General features: G+C 34.4%; 2 protein-coding genes across 2 annotated transcripts; one reads left to right on the top strand and one right to left on the bottom strand.

Annotated features, from left to right (window-relative positions):
• Window positions 1–20,690: 20,690 nt before the first annotated feature.
• Window positions 20,691–21,075, top strand: BDR25DRAFT_2908 (uncharacterized protein). The gene has a single exon (XM_033688543.1). It carries the CDS (start codon window positions 20,752–20,754, stop codon window positions 21,019–21,021), a length of 270 nt encoding a protein of 89 aa, XP_033554507.1. The 5' UTR covers window positions 20,691–20,751; the 3' UTR covers window positions 21,022–21,075.
• On the bottom strand, window positions 20,735–23,947 carry BDR25DRAFT_274981 (uncharacterized protein; the record flags this gene model as incomplete). Its single annotated transcript, XM_033687456.1, has 3 exons — window positions 20,735–22,822; window positions 22,900–23,283; window positions 23,348–23,947. 3 exons carry the CDS (start codon window positions 23,945–23,947, stop codon window positions 21,131–21,133), a joined length of 2,676 nt encoding a protein of 891 aa, XP_033554508.1. The 3' UTR covers window positions 20,735–21,130.
• Window positions 23,948–24,035: the final 88 nt, after the last annotated feature.

A 24,035-nucleotide genomic window follows, 5' to 3' on the forward strand; every position in this document is an offset into this window, starting at 1 on the left:
TATAAAAATACACTTATAGTTTTATGTCTCTAGACTAGAAAAAGCACTTAGAGAGATTTCTTTATCTACATAAAAGTAAAAAAATAAAAAATAAAGTATAAAATTAAACATATTATTAGTAATTAAAAAAACTAAAAATTTTTTTAGTAAAGTAAAAAAAATAGCTTACTAGTAAAAACACATAAAAACTAGCTAAAAATTTATAGAATATATAGCTATTAGTATAAAAGTACTTTTAAGCTTATTTAAAAGAAACTAGCTAGGTAATAAAGCACTTATATTAAAAGAAATAGCTACATTATTACTAAATAGTAGCAGCTTTTAGAGATAAGTTTTAGCTAATAAAGGCTATAAAAAAAAGTAACTTTTTACTTTAGCTTTAAAAGCTTTTATTTTATTTAAAAAAAAAGAAGTCTTTCTTTAAGTACTTTATACATTAAGCCTCTAGTAAATCTAGTAACTTTTAGATATAATTCTATTTAGAACACTTTCTAGCTGTTGCCTCTAGTGTTTTTTAGACTTAATATAACATCTTTTTACTAAGCTTCTACTTATAAACTTTTATAGTAGTAGCCTTTTAAAAAAGTATTTTTTTCTCCTTCTTTAATTAATTCTACATAGTATTAAAAATAAAAGTATTACATTTACTATGCTTTTTTACACACTTAACACATTTATTTAAGAATAAAGTTAACATATAAAATAACTTTAAAAATTAGTAAGTGCTATAGAGTCTTATTTTTATCTAATAAAAAGAATTAAAATAAAAAGTAATATAAAGATAGTAAAATAAATAAAACTAATAAGCTATTTAGTTTAAAAAAAAAATATTAAAAATGTCTGTACGCAGCAGCAGCGTCACGATCTAGATACAAGCGATCGCGCACAAGCAGGACCACGTATCTATGTCACATAATGCTTGTGCGCGAACCTCTGTGCGCAAACATTTAAATATCCCCCTTTTCCTCTATATAGAGAAAAGATAAGAGTAATAGAACTAGAAACATATTACTTTTACTTTACCTACTTTATATACTATGTACACTATACACTACTCTTACTTTTACTACTTAAGTGCTTATACTATAAGTAGCTAGCTATTAGAGCTTATTTAACACTAATTAGTAGTTAATTTAATTAACTATAAATTAGTAAAAGTAATAATAAAGTACTTACACTTTATAAAGTACTTTATTTTATTACTTATTTTTTAAGAAAAGTAATAATAAAGCACTTACACTTTATAAGGTACTTTATTTAGTTACTTATTTTTTAGAATAGTAGATTAATTCTTTGCATTATATAGCAAGCCCTACTACTATATAAAGCAAAGAGAAAATAGTGTAAGATGTATACTAAAGCTATTAAAGCTGCATAACCTAGTAGCTAAATAATAGCATATTAATTTTTTACATTATATAGCAAGCTCTGCTACTATATAAAGTAAGAAAAAGATAGTGTAAGGCGCACACTAAAGCTATTAAAGCTGCATAACTTAGCAGCTAAATAATAGCAGTACCTATATAATCTACTGCATAAGTAATTAACCTTACACTTTATAAAGCACTTTATTTTATTACTTATCTTTTAAAAAAAGTAATAATAAAGCACTTACACTTTATAAAGTACTTTATTTAGTTACTTATTTCTTAAAATAGTAGATTAATCTTTTACATTATATAGTAAGCTTTACTACTATATAAAGTAAAAAGAAGATAGTGTAAGGCGCACACTAAAGCTATTAAAGCTACATAACCTAGTAGCTAGATAATAGTAGTACCTATATAATTTACTAAAAAAGTAATTAACTATACTATTATAATAAAATCTTACTAGCAACTAACAACTCTGTGTAATAATAAAAAGAATAAAGAATAATTTTTATTATATAAATAACTTATAAAAAATATAAAAATATTAGAGGTAACACTATAAAATAAAACTAGCCTAAAGTACTAAAATAATAAAATTAACATGTTAAAGGCTCTAATAAGCTTATAAACTTAATTATATATAAGTTATATAATTACTAATTTATATATAATAACTTAAAAAAGCGCTACTTTTTTAAGTTTATATATAAAAGATTTTAAAAAATAAATACTATAAAACTTTTTAGCACTTAGCTACACATTTAAAAAGGAGCTTATATAAGTGCTAAAGAATAAAAGAATTACACTATAGCTAGGCACTAAAAGTACCTAAGCCTAGAAGCTATATAATATAGCATAAAAAAAGTAATTATACTAAAAAGGCTTTATATATAACCTTTATTACTATATAAGGCTCTACATAGAAGTAGACTAAACATAATGCTACTATTAACACTAAATATACTAGCATTACCTACTCTTACACCTTAGCTAGCACTACACTAATTACTGTACAAATAATACATGCTACCCTACCTAACACCTGCTCTACACCCTTAATTATACACACCACCACCTGCAGTAATGTATGCACTACTAATACCACCTGTATAATCTATACTATATTACAACTTGTATAAACTTCTACTTTAAAAGAAAACTACTAAAGAAAAACTTTTAGTAAATAAGATTATATAATTTTAAAAAGTATAAAAAAAAATAATAACTATATAAGTTAACTATATAACATTTTTATAAATAAAATAAAAATCTTTATTAATTTATATTAATAGCTAAATATCTAAAAAACTTAGTATATAGACATCTTTCTAGATATCCTAAAAAGTTAGGCAAATATGCACTATATGCATAACATAGGCCTTAGACATAACTAGAAGCATTTATATAACACCTTAAGTATTATAACAAAAAATTTTACGCAAAAAGAAAAAAAAACTGTAAAAAGCAAAGTTCTATATAAAAAGTAAAACTATTCTAGTAAAAAAGTAGCCTATTAAGTTTAATAGTAAAAAAATTAAACTTACATATAATATAATAGTTTTTACTTAGAAAAGATAAGTAAGCTACCTTTATATAATTAACTTAAAAAATAAGAATGCTGCATAATAATATATTAAGTAATATGTAAGAGAGGCATACATTATATTTATATGTTAACTAAAGGCAGCATTTAACTTATCTATTACTGCATAAACTATAGACCCTTTGCATAATAATATTAACACACTTAACATATAAATCTAATAGTAGATAAATAATAGTAAGTATAGTTTTACTTTTCTACTATTATAGCTTAATAGTGTAAAGCTGTTTATCTTTATAAATAAATTATTTACTAATAATAAAAACTTTAGCTTACAGCTAAGATTTTTAATTATATTAAGTAATAAAAACTATATAGAGTAAAGTAACTACTTTAAAATACTAAGTAACATTATACACTAAAATTCTACTAAGTGTAAAAAAGTAACTAAGAGTGTTCTTACTAGTAAACTATATAAAATAGTTAAAAAGTTTAATAATATAATTACTTTTAGTACAACTTTATAGTAAATTATATAAACACTTAAACTACTACTAATTTTAGTAGTAATCTACATAGATTTAAAGTTTTTATATAATTACTTTATTAAGCTAGGCACTACTAGTAAAAAGTAACTTATAATTAACATTATATTACTTTATAAATTATATAAAAAAAGAAAAATTACTAAAATAAAGTAAATTAATAGTAAAAATAACTTAGTAAATGTATGTATAAAAAAAACACTAAACTAGGCTTTTTAATTATTAGTTCTAACTAACTACCTCTCTATTTAGATAGAAGCATCTGTAGACTAGCTAGATTTTATGTGTAAAAATGCTCTAAACTAACTAGACTAATAACACTTTTATATAAAGCTTATTTTTTTTATTTTTTTTTATTATACATACTTATTTTTCTTATTATAAAATTAAAAAAGAAGAATATGTAAAAAAGACAGTTTATTTATTTAGTATATAAAAAAAAAAGCTACTACCTCTTATATATAGTAGTTATAATATAGACTACAGCTCTACTATATATATAAAGTGTAGGCATTAGCTTAAAAGTTAGCTAACATATAACACTTAATAAAAAAAAAGGCACTAGTAGTGCTGCTATAATAATAAGTATATAAAGTTACTAAGACTTAACTATAACTCTAGACTAAAACTACATAAAAGTACCTTTTATAACACATAACTTTTACTACCTACAGCTGCAGATTAGTGCTAGTAGGTAAAATAATATTAATATTATAAAATAGTAAAGCTGCTATATGCTACTTTTTAGCCTATTTATAATTAGCATTTTATATAAGAAAAAAGTAAAAAAGCTAAAAAATTTATATATTTATACTAAAATACTAAATAAACTACTAATTAGTAGCAGAACTAGTTAAAAAAGTAACATAAATGCGCCTTAGGCTACTAGACTGCATAAGGATGTTAAAGACGCCCACACTAACAGCGCTAAAGGTAGAGGAGGAAGGCTAGAGAGACATCTCTCTCTCTCTTTATATATATATATATATATATGTGTGTGTGTGTGTGTGTGTGTGCAGGCAGAAGTATCTGTTACTATTAGCACTATATAAAAAAAAAAAAAAGCTAGGGAATTATATAGTAGAGCTTAAAAAGTAAAAAATAAAAAAAAACCTTATTATATACACTTTTTTACACACCTGCTTACACAAAGATCTTACACTATTTTAGCATAAAACTCTATATAAAATAGTTTATACACTACTAAATTACTTATAAGGTAAGCGCATAAAGGCTAAATAATAATAGCCTAAAATACTCTACACTATTTATAAAGCTATTTATATAGTATAACTAGCTTATTTTAATGTACAGCATTACTAAGGCAAGTCTTAATAAATAAAGTAAAGTAAAAGTAAAATGTAATTAAATAGACTTATATAGACAGAAAAAAAGTAACATGTACAAAAGGTAACTTTTTAAATAAAAAGAAAAGTTGCTAGTGTCTATACATAGTAGCAGTGTTATAATCTAGATATAAGCAATTGCGCATAAGCAGGACCACATATCTATGTTATATAATGCTTGTGTGTAAACCTCTGTGCGCAAACATCTAGATATCCCCCCTTTCCTCTATATAGAGGAAAGATAAGAGTAATAGAACTAGAAACATGTTGCCCTTACTTTACCTACTCTATACGCTATGCACACTGTACACTACTCTTACTCTTGCTACTTAAGTGCTTATACTATAAGCAGCTAGCTGTTAGAGCCTATTCAACAAAAAATGCTTTTTAATAAGTAAGCGCTTACCTTATAAATAAACTTTTACTAACATAGTTATGTAAGCAAAGCAGTAAGGATGCTGCTAAGAAAGAGAGGCAGCGTGTTATAGTCTATAGTTAGACTAGTGTAACTTTACTAGCAGTGCTCTATAATCTAGCTAGATTAGGGCAGGGTTTGCTTGCAAACTAGTTAGAGGACACAGACGCAGCACAGCTTTACTTTAACTAAGAATTTCTATAGATCCTAATAAAGCTATGTAGGCTATGTTAGAATCTAGGTTATATTAAGAGGTATTTATACTTTTTAAAGAAGTAGTGTTTAATGTTATAATCTTTACTTTATAGAAGCACTTAGGCCTTATAATGTTCCTAGAAGATAAGTAGAACAGGTAGTAAGAGGCTAACTAGTAGGGTGTACAGTCCTACATACAGGCTAATAGGCTATTAGAGAGGAGGAGAGTGGCTAGATTATAGTTTACTCTATATATAGTAGTAAAAAGGCTAGGTTAAACAGTCCTATTAAATAAAATTAAAGGTATATATAGTGTAAGATATATAAATAGTATTATAGCTCTTTAGAAAGCTAAATGCTACTTAGTCTATATAAAAAATAAACTAAACATTAAACACACCCTTTAAAGGTTGTTTAATATAGGGATTATATATATACATAAAGGTGCTAAGGGGAGCAGGAGGAGTTTATAGGAGTCTGCTAAGGCAAGCTCTCTAAACTCCCTTAAGCTCCCTAGATTCGCGGCCTGCCCTTCTTATTAGACAACGCATTCCTCCATTACCGCAGGCAGCTGTGCTGCGTCCGTGTCCTCTGACTGGTTCGCAAGCGAACCCTGCCCCAATCCAGCTAGATTGTGGAGCACTGACGGTGGAGTTACGCTGGTCCAACCGTAGACTGTAACAGCAAGTAGTTGCACAGCCTGTATTAACAGAAGGCTCTAGGGCGCATAAAGGCTTAGCAGTAAGCCCTCTCTGCGTGGCTACGCACACAGCAGGTTGCTAATCTTGTCTTTATGCAATTAGTTAATCTAGGGGCGTGCATAATACTTGTCTAAGCCCTCTCTGCGTGGCTACGCACGCAGTAGGAGTAAGCTGTTTGTACAGTAGCAGTTTTATTAATCCTTGCAAATCTGTCTATTAAGGACAATATTCTCTGCGTAGCTACGCACGTAGTAAATAGTCTATTAATAGACTAATTAGTATTAGTTAACCTAAGTTTAATTAAACAAACATACGCCTAAGAGGCATACTAAGAGGTAAGTAGGTAAAGATCTTTTTATTATTAACTACTACCCTCTCTCTTTATATAAAGAAAGAGGGCTCTTAAGTACACATAGCCCCTAACGCACAGGCTAGATAGCCAACGTTTCAGGCAACCTAATTCAGCTGTACTTATGTACAGACATTTAGAGTAGTTAAATAAGCTTTATTTTTAACTATTAAAGTTTTTTTTACTTAAATTTACTTTCTTTTATGTAATTTATATTATGTAGTAGCTTTATTTACTACTTAAAGCTTTATAATCTTCTTTTACACTAATACTAGCTTATGCATAATAATTACTGCCCTTTTAAGACCTTTTTAAAGGCTTTTACTATAAATATTAGTAAGCTATTTATATGCCTTTAAATTTTTACTTTTATAAGTGTTAATTATAACTTAAATTTAAAAGTATTACTTAAAGTTTACAACTACTAGAGCTTATTATTAATAGGTAGTAGTAGTAGTAAAGTATATAACTAAATATTAAAGGCTATTTTAACTTATTTTAGGTTAAATAGCACTAAACTAGCACTTTAAAACCCTCTTTAAATATTACTAAAAGTAATTACTACATTATAAGTGTGTATAAAGTATAGTAGGAACTTAAGTTTTATAATATAAGTAATTTAGTTACACATAAAATTTTTAGCTTAGCATTTATACACTTTTTTTAAAAAGGTAAAACAACCTATATTAAAAGGCTATAAAAAGTGTAATAAGTATAAAAGTATATAAATAGTAATAATTTTATTCTTTTTATAGTATTACTAAAAATTAAGTAAGTTATAGCTTTTATAGCTATTAATAATAAAAAGCTAATAAACACTTAACTATAACTTTTTTTTATATACTTATTAAAGTGCTTTAACTACTGCAGCTTAAGCTTATTTATTATTTAGCTATTTTTAGAGACTATAATAACCTAGTTTTAAAGTAGATTTTTTTTATACTAGGTAAAAAGGTAATAACGTACCTAACAGGTTGGCCGGCTACACAGGTTAGCCGGCTACTTTTGCTAAGCCCCTACTAAAACCACTCTATTCTAGCGCAAAACAGCCTACTTTAGCCCTATATAAAGTAATATCACATAAGATATTATTTAGAGTCTACTTCTACTACTTTTTTATATATACATAAGTTATGCTTAGTTTAATTACACTACTTATATTACTCTTTAACTTAGCTTACTTTTTTTAGTGTGCACTTATGTCTTTAGCTTTTTTTATTACTACGCGCTCTAAACTTTTTTAAAGTAGTTAGATAAGCTTTATCTTTAACTATTAAAGTTTTTTTTACTTAAATTTACTTTTTTTTATGTAATCTATATTATATAGCAGCCTTATTTACTACTTAAAGCTTTATAATCTTCTTTTACACTAACACTAGCTTATGTGTAATAATTACTACTCTTTTTAAGACTTTTTTAAAGGCCTTTACTATAAATGTTAGTAAGCTATTTATATATCTTTAAATTTTTACTTTTATAAGCATTAATTATAACTTAAATTTAAAAGTATTAACTACTTAAAGTTTATAACTACTAAGGCTTATTATTAATAAGTAGTAGTAGTAATAAAGTATATAACTAGATATTAAAGGCTATTTTAACTTATTCTAGGTTAAATAGAACTAAACTAGCACTTTAAAACCCTTCTTAGATATTACTAAAAGTAATTACTATATTATAAGTGTATATAAAGCATAGTAAGAACTTAAGTTTTATAATATAAGTAATTTAGTTACACATAAAATTTTTAGCTTAGCGCTTATATACCTTCTTTAAAGGGGTAAAATAACCTATATTAAAAGGCTATAAAAGGTGCAATAAGTGTAAAAGTATATAAATAGTAATAATTTTATTTTTCTTATAGTACTACTAAAAATTAAGTAAGTTATAGCTTTTATAGCTATTAATAATAAAAAGCTAATAAGCACTTATAACTTTTTTTTATATACTTATTAAAGTGCTTTAACTACTACAGCCTAAGCTTATTTATTATCTAGCTGTTTTTAGAGACTATAATAACCTAGTTCTAAAGCAGATTTTTTTTATACTAAGTAAAAAAGTAATAGTAGCTCTTAAAGATAATAAAAAGTAAAATAGCCTACTTTATTATATTAATACTTTAAATAACTATTATCTACTTTTTATTACTTTACTATATTACCTTTAGCTGTTTTTATTTTTTAAAAGCTATAATAACTACTCTAGTTAATATCTAGCTTATTATAAAGCCTGTGATGACAAGCACTGTCTCTACTACTGTATAGAGCTGGGGAAGCAAGGTAGAGTAGGTCGGCTCTATTTCAGCTACACTAAGATAGAGAGGAGAAAGGGAGCTTTAAGGGCAACTCTGCAGAAGAAGTGCTTGCGGCGCTAAGGCGCTAGCAAGGACGCTAGCGCTAAGCAAACTAATAGCGTTGCGCTAGTCGCACCCCCTATATCCTAATTAGCTGCACGGGCAGCTTGTCATGTGACGCGCGACAGAGCTCTCTGCGTAGGACTGTCACATCACCCCCTTCTAAGGCAGTCTTATCTCTAAGACTAGGTAGTTTAGCGCCTCTGTGTTAGTCTTTAAACTAGTTAAGACCCTAGCGCAGGTTAATTATTAACCTTTACAGGTTTTATATTTTTGCCTTTTTTATACGCTTGCAACTAGGCGTCTAGTCGCGCTGGCAGACTAGGCTTAGTAGGATATGCTTAGTGGAAGTCCCTTACTTTATGCAGAGCTCTAAGGAATCTGTTAGCATTATACTAGGTAGGGTCAGGATTATAGCCTACCTATAAGGCTTAGTATTAGAGACGCCTGCAGTAGACGCGACTATCTAGGATGTCCTAAACCTGCTACTTAGGGTGACTGTTAACCTTAATTAGCTCCTTTAGGGGCTTAACCTAACCTAGCAGCGTTGTAGGTGCTGCCTGCTGTAGGCGGTCTGCGTGGAAGACGTTGTGCATTTTTATGTACAAGGGGAGCTTAAGCTAGTACAAATAACCTCTTATGCCTATAATTAGATAGGGCCTATACATCTGCTAGTTAAGCTTCTAGCTAGGGCGCCCTATAGTAAAGCCCTTAGGGGTTATGTATACCTTGTTGCCTACTATAAAGTTAGGCTTACGCTGCTTCTTGTTTACCTAAGCTGCTTACTGCTTTTAGGCTTAAGTAATGCCCTTCTTTACAATTTTAATTACTTGTTGTATAGTGTTATAGTAGAGCTTAGCATAGCTTTAAGCCTCCTTACATAAAATCTGCTCTAGCGTAGTTAGTAAGCGTCTTGTACGTGCCTCCTAGTCCTAGTAGTGTGTTAGATAATAGCTAAACTTAATTTTAAATAGTAATAACCCTGTTGTCTTATGCAGTAGGGATGCTTAAGCCTAGTCCATGTAGGGCAGCAGGTCTGACTAGTTGTCCTAGAAGTAATTAACAAATAGACACAGTTGCTAGTTAATATACTAATTTAGCACCTCTATGTTGCTATTAGTCTAGGGATAGTAAGGTGTAGAGAGCTTTTATTTAACACTAGTAAGGCAGCAAAGCTTGTCTATAAATGCAGAGGTAAACTATAGTCTGCAGTTAAAGACAATTAATTAAGAGGGTCTGTAGACGCGCTAGATATAGCAATAGTATAGGTCTGCAGCCCTTTGTCAGATTGAAGCACTGTTTCTGGGCTTCCTGAGATGAATGATGGGTTTGGATATGATGTATGGGATGATTGATTGATTGTATTCATCGTGTTCATTTATCGATCCTTTTTCTGCTCTACTCGTGTTGCTCGGCTTTTTGTTTTGCCGATCCGAGTCCCTCGCGCACTTGCCCTATGCGCGACCAGCTTGCAAAATGCTGCAATTTGCTGCAACATGCTGCAAAATGCTGCAATTTGCAGCAACATACTGTTCGAGCTTATTGCTCGTACTATGTAGCAGCTTTCGTCAAGCGTTCCTCCTGTCTTGACAGTAGGTGCGCAAATCTGACACCCTTATAGCAGTAATAGTCTTGTAGCATAGCAGTAAGAAGCAGCGCTTACTTAGACAGTCTACTATAATAAACGCGTTATTATAGCTAGCTTAATTAGGTAGAAATAACTTAAAATTTATAAAGATGTTTTACTATGCTTACTTAGGTATTAGCAGCAGCTTAAGAAGCCCTAAGGTCTTATCTTAAAAGATATAGCTCTACTAACAGGCCTTATAAGCGCTAATGTAGGTCTTAATGTTCTAGCTTATGCTTAGCTAGTAGTACTACTTGCGCAGTAGCTTAGTTATTTTCTTAGTCTTAGAATGTGCAGTAAGTTGCGTTGCGTAAACAGCGCAGATAAAGTAGGTCCTTAGGAACTAGACAGCTAGAACTACAAGCTTCCCTTTCTTTAGTAGTAGGCCCTTAGTGTTAAGCTTTTATTATAAGCTAGAATCCTGTGCTCTATTACAGCAGTATTATAGGCTTCTATAATTCTAATTAGCATCTAGGATCTAATTAATAAGCTTATACAGTTAATTTATTAGCAGCAGCTCTATAAGCTTCTTGTTTAGTAAAGAGGTGCTCTGCAGAGCAGCGTGTAATTAAGTAACAAGACTAATGCTAATCTACTCTTAGCTTAAGAAAGAGTGTGTATAAGTAGCTTTATCTTTTTCTTTCTTTGTTTTAAGCTCCTTCTGCTTCCTTAACAGCGCGTCTGCAACAATGTTAGCAGTGCCTAGGCAGTAGGTTAGCGTAAGGTTAAAGTCTGCTATTAGCATAGCCTATTGCATTTAGTAAGGGGTGAGCTTGCGCTTAATAGCAAAGTACTTAAAAGCTTAGTAGTTAGTAATTACTATAAATAGCTTATCTTATTATAGGCCTATTAGCTGCGCTTACTACTTCTATAAGCTTTAAACAACTATAAGCATCTTTTTATTATGTATGTTGTAGTTTATCTGCAGCAGGCTTATAGTCTTAGAGTAGAACGCTATAAGGCGCTAGATGCTGTTGTCCTGCAGCTGTAATAGTACTCCTATGACAACTCTGTTGCTTGCGTTAGTCTTTATACGCGTTTTATAATTTAGTAAGTAGTGTGTAAAGATGTTATTTAACAGTATAAAGTTTTTAGTGCGCTTAAACACAGCTAACTTATGCTCTTTTAAAGAATACTAGGCGCTACGCTTAAGCAGCTTTGTAAGCAGCTGTATAATGCAACTATAGTCCTTAAGAAAGGCGCGGTAGAAGTTGCAGAACCCTAGGAATAACTGCAGGCTCTTAATTAAGGTTAGTATAGGCTAGTCTTAGACAGCAGCTACCTTAGTAGGGTCCTTATAGATTCTGTCTGTGCTAATAATAAAACCTAAGAATTTTATCTTAGTAACTATAAATTTACTTTTTTTAAAGTTAATTTATAGGCTAGCGTTTTACAGACAACATAGAACCTTAGCAACATGTGCTTTATGCTATAAGAGGTTGTCTAAGTAGATTAAGATGTTATTAAAGTAGGCTATATAAAAGTTATTAAGTAGGCTATGTAAAACTTAATTAATATATTGCTAGAAAGTTACAGGGCTGTTATAAAGTCTAAAAGGCAGCATGTAATACTTATAGTTACTATAGTGTGTTTAGAAGGTAGTTAGGTCCTTAACCTCTTTAGTAAGCTAGATGTAATAGAACACCTGTTGTATGTTAAGCTTAGTAAAGACCTTAGCTATAGCTAGCTGCGTAAGCGTCTTCTAGATTAAAGGTATTAAGTAAGTATTTTTTTTTATAATTATGTTAAGCTTATAATAGTTTACATAGAACCTTTACCCCCTTTTTAGCTTCTTAGTAAACAAGACTAGAAAAGCGTAGCTAGTGTTACTATGCGTAATAAATCCGCGTTACAGGTGGTTGTCTAGATAGTCCTTAACTAGCCTAAGCTGCTCTAGAGACATGCTGTATAGCAGGCTGCTTAATAAAGTGTTCTCTGCTATTAGCTTAATATTATAGTTAACGCTAGGTTAGTGTAGCAGCAGTTTATTTAAGTCTCTCTTTAAGAAGTAAGCTAGCGTAGCTTTAGCGTACATAGAGAATAGTAACTTTTTAAGCATTAGCTGTTAAAGCTTATTCTTAGAATTAACTATTATAGGTGCTTAGTAGTCCTTAATTAGTTAATTAACTTTATAGACACTAATATGTCTAATTATAACATCTCTACGCCTTATGTGTAGCATAAACGCAGCAGCGTTAATTATGTTTACCTTTAGCCCTACTTTAGCAAGTGCTTTCTTAGATATAGCTAGTTAACATTAGCGCGCTTAATTAGTGCTAGGGGGCATTAGTTAAAAATTAAGTTACTTTTTTATTTTTCTTAAGTTCTACTGCTAATTATGCTTTTAAGTTAATTAAAGTTAGTATTAATTAATTTTTAATATCTTTATAAACTTATTTTATTAGTTAGTGTTTACTTAATAAAATTAGTTAATCTATAAGAACATGCTACATGTAGGGATAATAATATTACACTTATAGTTTTATGTTTAATTATTGTTTAGCTACTAAATTAATTATTTCTTATAGTTAATTTAAACACTAGCCTTTTTAAGAACCTTATAGCTTATAATTAAGTTATAACAGCCTGTGTTGCAGAGGATAAAGAGTATAGGCAGCTAGTAACTATTAATTACTAGATTTATGTAAAAGTACTTATTTACCTATCTATTTAGTTAATTATTATATTCTGTAATAAAAATAAACTTAATGCTAAGCATCTTAGGCTATAGGTGCTTCTAGATTGTTTGTAGGTGTTATAGGTAAATTAAATTATAGCTGCTAGCTCTTATGTTAATAAAACTATTTAAGCATATAGTAATCTCTCTAGCAGAAACACAGTAGAGCAGCATAAAAGGCTTACTGCTAAATAGCAGCTTATATAGCTTCTGCGCTAGTGCTTTATTTATTAACTCTAGAGAGAAAACTTTCTTTAAAGTAAGTCTTTCTCTAATTTGCTGTTTTTACTAGAGCTTATAGCATCTAGCTTTTGTGCTGCTTCTATAGCTTTACTTTTAGCGCAGGTGTAAGAGCAGTTGCAACTTATATGTCCTAGCTAATAGCATAAGTAGTAGGTTATAGTATCCTTTGTTAAAACTGCCTACGCTTAAAGTGTTGCTAGAGTTGTTAAAGCAGCAGTAGTAGTAGTAGGTTAAAGAACATTTTAACGCGTAAGCTTCTCTTTACCTCTTTACGCGTGTTGTACGCTTAACTCTGCAGTAGACCTCTGTAGTAAGAAGGATATCTAGTAGGCTTACTTTATATAATTAAAGAAGCTAACTATTAGGTTGTTATAGTAAGTCTTTATATATACTTAAAGCTAACTTAATAAAGTGTTATAAATTTTATTTTTTTACTGCTTAAGCAGTAGCTTAGCTTTATTTATAAGGTATGTAAACTAGGCCTTAAAGTTTTTAAAATTTTAAGATAGCTTTATCTTAAGCTAGTAAAGCTTAGTTTTAGCTTTTATCTACTAGTTAGTATTTTTAAAGCTTTTTTTTAAAAAGCTTATAATATTTTTAGTTGTTACTAGCTTACTTTACTACTTTTAAGCTTTAAAGTAGAGAACTAGTTAACCTAGCGCTTAACTACTTACTTTACTTTTAGTATAGTGTACTTAAGTATTTTTTTTTATATAGGGTTACTATCTGCAGGTATAAAGTAGTTTATGTTATAAAGTAGCTTACTTATTAGAAAGTTTTTTTAGTAATTAAATTTAATATTATTTTTACTTATAAACTTAGGCAGATCCTCTGCTTTAGCTAATAGTTTTAGCCTAGCTCTTTAGCTTATAGTACTAATATAAAAAAAGTTAAGTGTTCTTAGTGTAGCTAGGTTAAATTATAGTTGCTTTTTTAGTGTAGTTAGCGCAAGTGTGCCTTTTAGCACTTAATAAGCTCTATCTAAGAGAAATAATTAATTACACACTAGTATAGTAGTAGCCTTAAGTTTTTTAACTTTATTTTTATAATTAGCTAAGTGTTTAAAAGTTTTATTTAGTAAGCTTTAAAGCTTTTATAGCTTTTTACTAACTTTTACTTACTTAGCTTCTGCTATGTTAACTGCTTTAGTAAGAGTATTAGTGTAGTTTTAATAAGCTTATACTTTTAATAACTACTATAGTAGCTTATTTACTATAACTACATAATCTGCAGCTATAAGGTTTAGTAGGTCTAGGCAGAGGCTAATTAAATTGTAATTAGTAGTACTCTAGGTAATAGCCTCTGTTTAGAATAATAGTGCTTTCCTAGCCTACTAAGCGCGCGCGTGTGTAGTTTTAATAGCGTAGTCCTTCTTAAACACATTATTAGCGTAGAACTAGGCCTAGCATAGCAGCGTCCTTAGTTTAGGCGTATAGGCGTTGCTAGTAGGCTAGGCGGTAGGATTAACGTGCATTTTAATCCTTAACAGCTTCCCTATTCTAGTGCTCTTAGCTCCTTCCCTCTACTCCAGGGTCTGGCGGTCCGCAGAGGTATAGTGTAGTGTGAGCCCCGGGTCCGGTGACGGTGGGGCTGATAGTCGATTAGTGGTGGGTTTGTACAGAGCCTGCGGCTCTCTTCGCGTTGTTGCGGTGGTAGTTAGTACAGTAGGCCCCCCTCTACAGTTAATTTAAACTAGAGCAGCAGCGCTTCTAGCTTAGGGCTTTTTCATAAGGTGCAATAATCTAATTATTGCTTAGTGTTGCTTTTATAGTTGCCTAGCCTAACTAGGGCTTTAAGGCAGATAGCTATTGTTAATAAACTAAGGCTTAGCCTAGTTATACTAGCAAATCTGTCTAAGTAAGGGTTAGTTAGTAGATTAAGCTTTTAGAGCTAACTGCACAGTAGACCTAGATATTATGTTGCTGTTCTCTAGCTAAATAAGATAATTTTAGTATAATATAATAATAAGTACTGTCTTTACTACTGTATAAAGCTAGGGAAGTAAGGCAGAGTAGGTTAGCTCTATTTTAGCTACACTAAGATAGAGAGGAGAAAGGGAGCTTTAAGGGCAACTCTGCAGAAGAAGTGCTCGCAGCGCTAAGGCGCTAGTAAGGACGCTAGCGCTAAGTGAACTAATAGCGTTGCGCTAGTCGCACCCCCTATATCCTGATTGGCTGCACGGGCAGCTCGTCATGTGACGCGCGACAGAGCTCTCTGCGTAGGACCGTCACAAAGCCTAACTTATTAAAGTTATACATGTTTTTATTCTAAATACTATACTTAGCTTTTATATTAGCTACTAAGTAAAACTAGCTCTAGATAACTTCTAAATTTTTATAAAGCACTTTTTTATAATTATACTTATAATTAAACTTTATTATAAACTTAGAGCAGTGCTTAACTTACATACTAGGCTAGTTTAAGCTAACTTAGCCTAGATTACGCTTTGCGCGTAAGAAATTAGCTATATTAGCTATAGCTATAAGCCTAAAAAGAAATTTATGTGTAATAAGCTTAAGTATATACTTAATAACTACTTTTTTTAAGCTTAGTTAGATTTCTTAATTTAAGCTAGCATTCTACTTATAAAGGCTGTCTAGCGCGTTAATTACTTAGTGTTATGTAAAAAACATTATAAATAGCTATAGTGTGTTATAAAAAAAGTTTTAAGTTTTATTTAAAAGCTTAAAAAGTAAGCTATATCTAATGTTCTTTAGAAGATTTAATCTAGTGTTGTTGTTAAAGCATTATGTAGATAGGTAGAGTGTAGTAGAGGCTTAGCAAAAGTAGCTAGCTAACCTGTGTAGCTGGCTAACCTGTTAGGTACCTTAGTAGCTTTTAAAAATAATAAAAAGTAAAATAGCTTACTTTATTATATTAATGCTTTATATAACTATTATCTACTTTTTATTACTTTACTATATTAACTACCTTTAGCTGTTTTTATTTCTTTAAAGCTATAATAACTACTTTAGTTAATATCTAGCTTCTTATAAAGCTTAACTTATTAAAGTTATATGTGTCTTTATTTTAGATACTATACTTAGCTTTTATATTAGCTACTAAGTAAAACTAGCTTTAGAGAACTTTTAAATTTTTATAAAATACTTTTTTATAATTATATTTATAATTAAACTTTATTATAAACTTAGAGCAGTGCTTAACTTACATACTAGGCTAGTTTAAGCTAACCTAGCCTAAATTACACTTTATGCGTAAGGAATTACCTATATTAGCTATAGCTATAAGCCTAAAAAAAATCTGCGCATAATAAGCTTAAGTATATACTTAATAACTTCTTTTTTTAAGCTTAGTTAAATTTCTTAATTTAAGCTAGCATTTTATTTATAAAAGCTGTTTAGTGTGTTAATTACTTAGTGTTATATAAAAGACATTATAAATAGCTATAGCATGTTATAAGAAAAGTTTTAAGTTTTATTTAAAAGCTTAAAAAGTAAGCTATATCTAACATTCTTTAGAAGATTTAATCTAGTGTTGTTGTTAAGGCATTATGTAGATAGGTAGAGTTTAGTAGAGGCTTAGCAAAAGTAGCTAGCTAACCTGTGTAGCCGGCCAACCTGTTAGGTACGTTATAATAAGTATACACTAATCTTAATAAAATTTATAAGGCTTAGCAGGCTCTACATAAGCTACAGTAAAACAAAAGTAAGCCTTTGCTAGCCTATATTGCCTAATTTAAGCAGATCTTGTATAAAGCTAAAAGCAGAGATTAGCCTACTGCTATTAAGATTATAACATTTTACTAAAGCCTTAATGCTTTAATTTAGCGCACACTAGATAGCTAATTAACGCTACTAGATAACTATTTAGTATTCCTGCACACAGTGCAGCGTTTAGCCTTATAATTAAATACATATTTGTATACTCTACACATCTAACCTAAACCTAATAAAAGAGACTTTAGCAGCATTAACATAGTTAGCATTAATATAATTAACATTGCTGCAGCTACATCTAGTGCTAGCACTAGGGCTAGGCTAGTCTCTCCTTCCTAGCGCGCACAATGGAGGAAGGCAGGGAGATGCGTACGATGTGGCTTAGTAGCTCACTAGGTACAGGACTGCCCCTAGCTCCTGGCAGTTATTAGGCGCATTGCAACTGTACAGCTAGCAAAAAAATTAGTAGTTTAACAACTAAAGCTAGCACTAGGCTACTATTAGCCTAACACAGAGGACAACAACAGCAACAACAGTAATAACTTAGTAGACAAAATTACGCTATAAGCAGCAGCTAAAGAGAGTTTATTTTAATTTTTTCTTTTCTTTAGCTTAATTTTAAGCTCCCTTTTATACGTAAAAATTAAGCTTTAGAGGGGGGTAATGTGACAGCGCGTACTGCGTCACATGCTCTGCGGCATTAGCTCCCTTGCTTGCGCAACAAGTAGCACCTTAGTGCTATAAGTAGCGCCTTAGCAGGGGGCACACATGTATATTTAAACTCGCAGAGCAGCTCCTCTGCTCCTTAGTTTAATCTAGTTGGGTTACGCCACCTCTTGCTTGTAGCTTGAGCATGCCGATTGTGATATAAGAGCAGAGTTTAGCGCCTTCTTTATATAGGCATTTACTAAGTTGTCTTTTCTATTAATTTACCTAATTTTTATAATCTTTTTTTATATAATTTCTAAATTAACATAATATTAATTATAAGCCTTTTCTTATTTATTATTCTAAGCTTTATAAAACATTTATACAGAGATCTTAAATCTATGCATAGTATAATAGATACTAGAGGTATTCTAAGCATATGTATAATCTAGTTAATTATTATACTTAGTGTAATTATGCAGTTAAATCCTTCTAGTATTCTATATAGTTTACTAGCTAGTATAGAGCAAGTAACACGTTTACACTTAGAGGAGTTTTAGTACACAATATTATCTATAATTTTAAAGTTCTATAAAGTCCCCATGCGCTTCTTAGTTCTAAAAATAATAAAAAGGCTAAGCTATAAACTAAGGTCTTTATTATTTATAAATAATTTATTAGTAAAGATAAATAACAATTTTATTTAAATTAGTTTTAAATTAGTTTTAAATTAGTTTCAAATTAGTTTTAAATTAGTTTTAAATATTTTTTATACACTATAAATAAAGACTATTAGCCTATAAAAGAGGAGTAGTGTAATAATTCTTATAAATTATTCTATCTTAGGTTGCTTAGAACTTATCTAAAGAGTCTCTATATTAGCCCTAACTATAACTTAATTCTGTCCTCTATAGTTACCTTTATTCTACCCTAAGTATTTAGTTGCACCTCTCCCCTTAGCTAGCTTAGTAGTTTTCTAATATCCTTTTGTACAAGGCCTATAGGTGTTAATAGAAATTCCCAGGTTCTAAGTCCCCACGCACTCCCATATGCCTCTAAGTGGATTCCCACCGCATTCGGACCCATTGTCTTGCCTGTGCTGTTACATATACTTGTCTACAATTGTACTAATTACAGAGTTCCAGCAGTGATTGCATGCAATTACTACAATTACTTCCTAAGCCTTGCAATCACACTATACCTAATTTAAGCCATCACGTGACCCCATGGGCCGTGCCCTCACCGGCGCCGGTCCATCCTTCCGTGGGGTTGGAGTCTCGGCATGCTCCTCTGGCCTAACCAGTGGTTGTAACACTGTTTTATTATAATAATTGCAATAATCTATTAATAATAACAATAATTTATTGCGATAAAATGCTGTTATCGTTACCTAGTCTAATTTAACAACTAAAGGAAGTTGTATTGCTCTTTCCCTCAGTGAAACGTTTTATTAAAGTCATGCTACTAACCTACATTTAGCAAAGAGAATGCTAAGGTCAATATAATCAATAATGCACATAACGTATGGGTTCTTTGTATTCAGAAGAATGATACGCACGTAGCTCGTTGAACAGGGGGCATGGCCCTAGTGGAATTTTTCATCGCTGGAATGTCTAACCACGGGATGACGGGGCTTCATGAGTAATGAATGAGAATAACTTGGCGCTTCGCAGGGGTAGGCTATCTGGAGAGAAAGCGCTCTTTCATTTTCTCTGGGGTAAACACTTTGCGGTTGTGGAAACAGCCGTAGGCCGCTTCTGCCCAAGCCAGGTGATTCTACAAACATACCTCTGTTGTCCATGTTATGCAGTCTTGAAGGCTGTAGAAGTTAATATCCCTCTACACTCATCTCCTGCAATATTACGCTGTCTGTAGCTAAGTATTAATTGCAGCAGGGTAAGGTAATCTTAGCTGATTTATATAGAGCCCCCGTACTTGAATTAAATTACACTACTTAATTATATCGCGTGAGCTGTAACCATTACAATACGCACCCCTGCCTTTCATCCTCCCTGCCGTACGAACGTACACAAAATTCCACCTGTACGGGCATCAAAACCGCCTAATCGTGCAGTAGTACGCATTGTTGGAAGCGCTGGTTTGGATCCGAGCTGTCGTGGATTCACTAGTTTCTGACAAAGGGCAACCTCTGGATAGCCTAGACCATACATCATGTGTAGCTACCTACTAAAGGACAAGTTCTCGGACTTGGACTGAGTCATTCCAGCAATGCCCAGTTTCCAGGACGGTGTTTGAAGATTCAAAGTGCTCTCCATAACCTACAAAATTTCTGATTTTGGTCTATATAGAATATCTTCGAAATCTTGACATTAAGTAGGTGTTGGAGAGGATGTATACTAAAAATAGACGCAACGTTGAAGTAGTTGATGAAAGCCTTGCATCATTGATGTATGAACGCCATTAAGACCCTAGATTTCTGGACAATTGGCAGAGAATATGAGGAATTCGCTGGTCCGGGACAACTCTGAGGATCTCGAATCTCAATTTCCGATGTATTGCCATGCAGTAGTGAAGATTTCGTCGGCTCGATGTCAGATGAATCCGGGAAAGCTTAGAATGGAAATGTGAGATTAGTGGGTGACAATTTATGCCGCCATAACTACACATCGCTATTGCCTTAATTTCGCGTTCCATTTGCTGAGTACGTTCTCAGTTTGATTCATAATACACTGGAGCCTGTTCAGGACTTACTCACCATCGAGCGTGGTGGTTTCGTTATTTCGGATGTAGAGATGAGCGGAAGCCATAGTCGTAGTACTCTTGTCTATTGGGGAATTACTAGGCTTGGGTTGCCTCTTAAAGCGCAAACTGCTTGCCCCTCTAACGATTTTCTTGCACGACCCCCGAGTGGTGAAGGGGGGTAACATGCTCGCATAATCAGCAGTATGTGGTTACCGCTCTCTAGGCTTGTGTTCATGTGGGACAAGATGCTCATTAGTGACTCCACTTTCAGTAATTTCATATCACTGTTGGTGAAGTTTAGAAGACCGTAATTGGCTGGATGGCCCGATGGCAGCAATGCTCGGATCTATGAGGAGATGAGACGCAAAAGCAGGCCGTGGCTGTGCTGGAGGTTATTCTTGTCTCTGAGGCTTGCCATTCTCGGCGTCCGTGTTCTTTGCGGCATGGCGCTCCCGACTGCTGCGTTCTCGGCTGCTGGATTTCCTTGTGCAGCTTGCGCTGTTTGGTCAACCGGCACATTACTTATCCATGGAGATTTTTCCAGCGAGTTCGCAGACCTGTATCCGCAGACATTGGCTCTTTGTGCGGGATTCCCAGGAGCTCGACTACTTGGACCCCGTCCATAATGCTTGTGATCTAATCGAATGGAGCATCATCCCTAGGCATGTGCTTACAGCTATGATTACCCAAGAGTTTCAAATTGCCACTATTCACTACTGTTTGCGCCAAAGGGAGCTAGATCTGACAATGGCCGCTCGGCCTTGTATCCCAGTCCATACCCTTAGCAGATTCAACCCAATTATACCAGTTCACTTCGTCATCCATGCCCATATTAAAGTCGATGGAATCCATGTTCAAGTTAGAAAACATATCAACTGAGGGGTCAACATCAGCCCACATCCAAGGGACGAAACCGGGTCCCATGGTACGGCCATCTGGCCAGTCTGTGGGGACTGTAGGGAAGGGAGTATACGCTGACACGGCGGTCTGCCCGAGGGCCAAATCGCTCGGAGTGTTAATTGTAATCGCCGGTTCTGGGTCTCTGATACTGGTACACTCCAGGGTTTGGTCGCCCTGCTGTCCGCTCGTGCCAAGATAGATCGGCTCAGAGGCCATATTAGAGCTCAAATCGCCCGCGCTATACGGATAAATGGTTCTTGCAGTTGGCTGGCTAGTGTGGGTTATAAGCATCGACGAGTCGGAAAGCTCTGCGCCGGAGGTTACAGCAGTGTGTGTGCCATCTCGGGGTCCTTCTGGTATAGCCACGAGGTTGCGCCACCGTTCACGGAAGATGCTGTTGCTGGACCGGGGTGGTAACGACCCAGAGCTCGACGGTAATGGGATTTTCTGCTCCTCCATATCCAGCCTGGCAGCGGCCTGTGGATCGGCGCGCAGCCGGTTGAGCTCGGTATAGCGATGTTTGCGGGCTTTAGCCATCAACTTTCGTAATGGAAACCATATGCGCAAATTCTTGTCCATGGAGGTTTGGGAAGGAATCAGCCAGCTGCTGTGGAGTGCAACCCAGGCTCTCTCGACGATAGGTGACCAAGGGCGTCGGGAAACTTCGATTAGGAGGTACACAATGGCGTGCCAATGAGTATACGTTTGGTAAATCCAGCGCCATTTCCGACATGCTTGCTCGGCGTTCAGCTCATGGTTGTACTCTGCGACCTCAATTGCCGAGATCAGTAATTTAGTCCTTATCTCGTCCGTGAAGTGTTCGCTTGGGGAGGAGAAGAGAACAGGGAGAAAAACAATCAGCGTCATCTTGGCCATGACGAGCCGCGCGATGGTTACTCCGACCCAATAGGCAATATTCCCCGACTCCGTCGTGTACTGAAAGTAACCTTGTTCATATTTCTGGTAGATCTCATTCAGCAGACGGCTTTGGTCCTCTAGACCTGCTGCACCGTCCTTTAGACGGGCCATCATCTGCGTCATGATATCGCATAGTCCACAAGAAATGCGTGCGAACGACATATCAGTAACACCATCGCGCTCTGTGGGCATCTGATCTGACTCGGGGCTAATGTCTGAATCATTGATATTCAGGGGAATTTTCGTGTCAAAGCTGCCGTTCGCGATAGTCAGGTCTGTCCCTTGGTCCTCGGATGCTCTCAAATCCAGCATGCACACAGCCCACCAAACCTTTCGTCGCATCTCAATCTCAAAAGGAGTCAGGTGCTTGAACTGGGACCCATCTCGCTGCAACCCAAGGTACTGGGCCATCCTGATGAGGAGCCCGGTCATCATCCACACGAACCTCGGGCTGTCGTGTCGGCGAACGAGACAGAGAAAAATAGCAAGTGCTTGAACAAGAACGATGTCAGGGGCGTTGAGGAAATCCGCTTTCGCAAGGGCATGTTCTAAGCCGAGACGGTACTTGAGATTCAGGTCCGTTTTGGAAGAACTGAAATTAGTCAAGACCTTCGTAGGATTAGCATAAATAGAGTTCATAGCAATGTCTGTTTGAACCACGGCAGATTAATCTGAGGAAAACTCACGTCGTCTTCCTCCATGGAGGTTATAGCAGCGTAGTAGATAGAGAACATCAAGGCTTCATTGGATGGCGTAAGGAGCGTCATATCACTGCCGCGTAAATTGCGGACCATCTTAGTAACGGTTGGGATATGGACGATCTGGACGATGAAATTCACGTTTTCAGAGAACACATCTAGGAGAAACGGAATCTGCGACGGTAGTGGGTGGAACTCGCGAAGGTCACGAACCGAAGGACTCAAGTTGTGTTGAAACAGGAATGCATGGCGTTCCAAAGGTGTCCGCTCAAGTTCCTGGGTCGGCGGTGGCTTTCCAGGAGAGGCCTCATCGGAGGAGGAGTCGGATTCATCTCCTGCGAGGCCGCGGGTATCCACCTTCAACCCCTCAAGCTGCAGTGAACGTCAGCGAGCCACCCAGTCCAGATGACGGCGCTGCCACAGCAGACCAACTTACCTCGTCGTTGACACGAGACCAGAAGCCGCTGCTCACATAACGGCTGCGGCTGGCATCCTGGAGAACGAGCCTGCCAAACTGCGTCTGCACACTATTGGTATTCGCGTCGCGTGATGCGTGCCTCTGGTGCTCTGCGTCAGGATCTTGGGTAGGCCTCCTAGGAGAGTTGAGTCCAGATGAGCCAGCAGCCGAACTGGCGGCTGCCTCCAGCTGTGCCTGTTCTAGCTGGCCGCTTAGCTCTTTGACAAGGTTCTCGAGGTTCCGTAGTCTGTTCATGACCTTACTAACGCCCGGGTCGGCGGACTGCAGTGCCAGAGTGTTTGATGCAGCAGCATTGATGGTGAGGCGTTCAAGGCGGCGAGCCCATTTCGGCGGGCGGTCGGTCGATGGAAAGACACAGGCGATATTTGCCCGGCGACAATTAGCGCAAGGGGACTGCTTGTCACAGCGAACCTTGCGGCGGCGGCATACGACGCAGCTGTTCAACTTCAGCACCGGCGCAGGTGCCGATGAAAGAGTCCCACTAGACACGGGAGAGGTCGCGTTTTTATCGGAGCCCGAAGCCGCCACCGATGCTGTCACTGCCGGCACCTGCGACATGCTGCAGTCAGAATAATAGCCGACTGGTGGTCACGATATCCTCGCTTTTGACGCCTGCTTTGTGTTGTGAGGACGTCTTGGCTAAGCT

Source organism: Lindgomyces ingoldianus (genome assembly GCF_010093535.1).
Source record: "Lindgomyces ingoldianus strain ATCC 200398 unplaced genomic scaffold BDR25scaffold_1, whole genome shotgun sequence".
Classification (NCBI taxonomy): domain Eukaryota; kingdom Fungi; phylum Ascomycota; class Dothideomycetes; order Pleosporales; family Lindgomycetaceae; genus Lindgomyces; species Lindgomyces ingoldianus.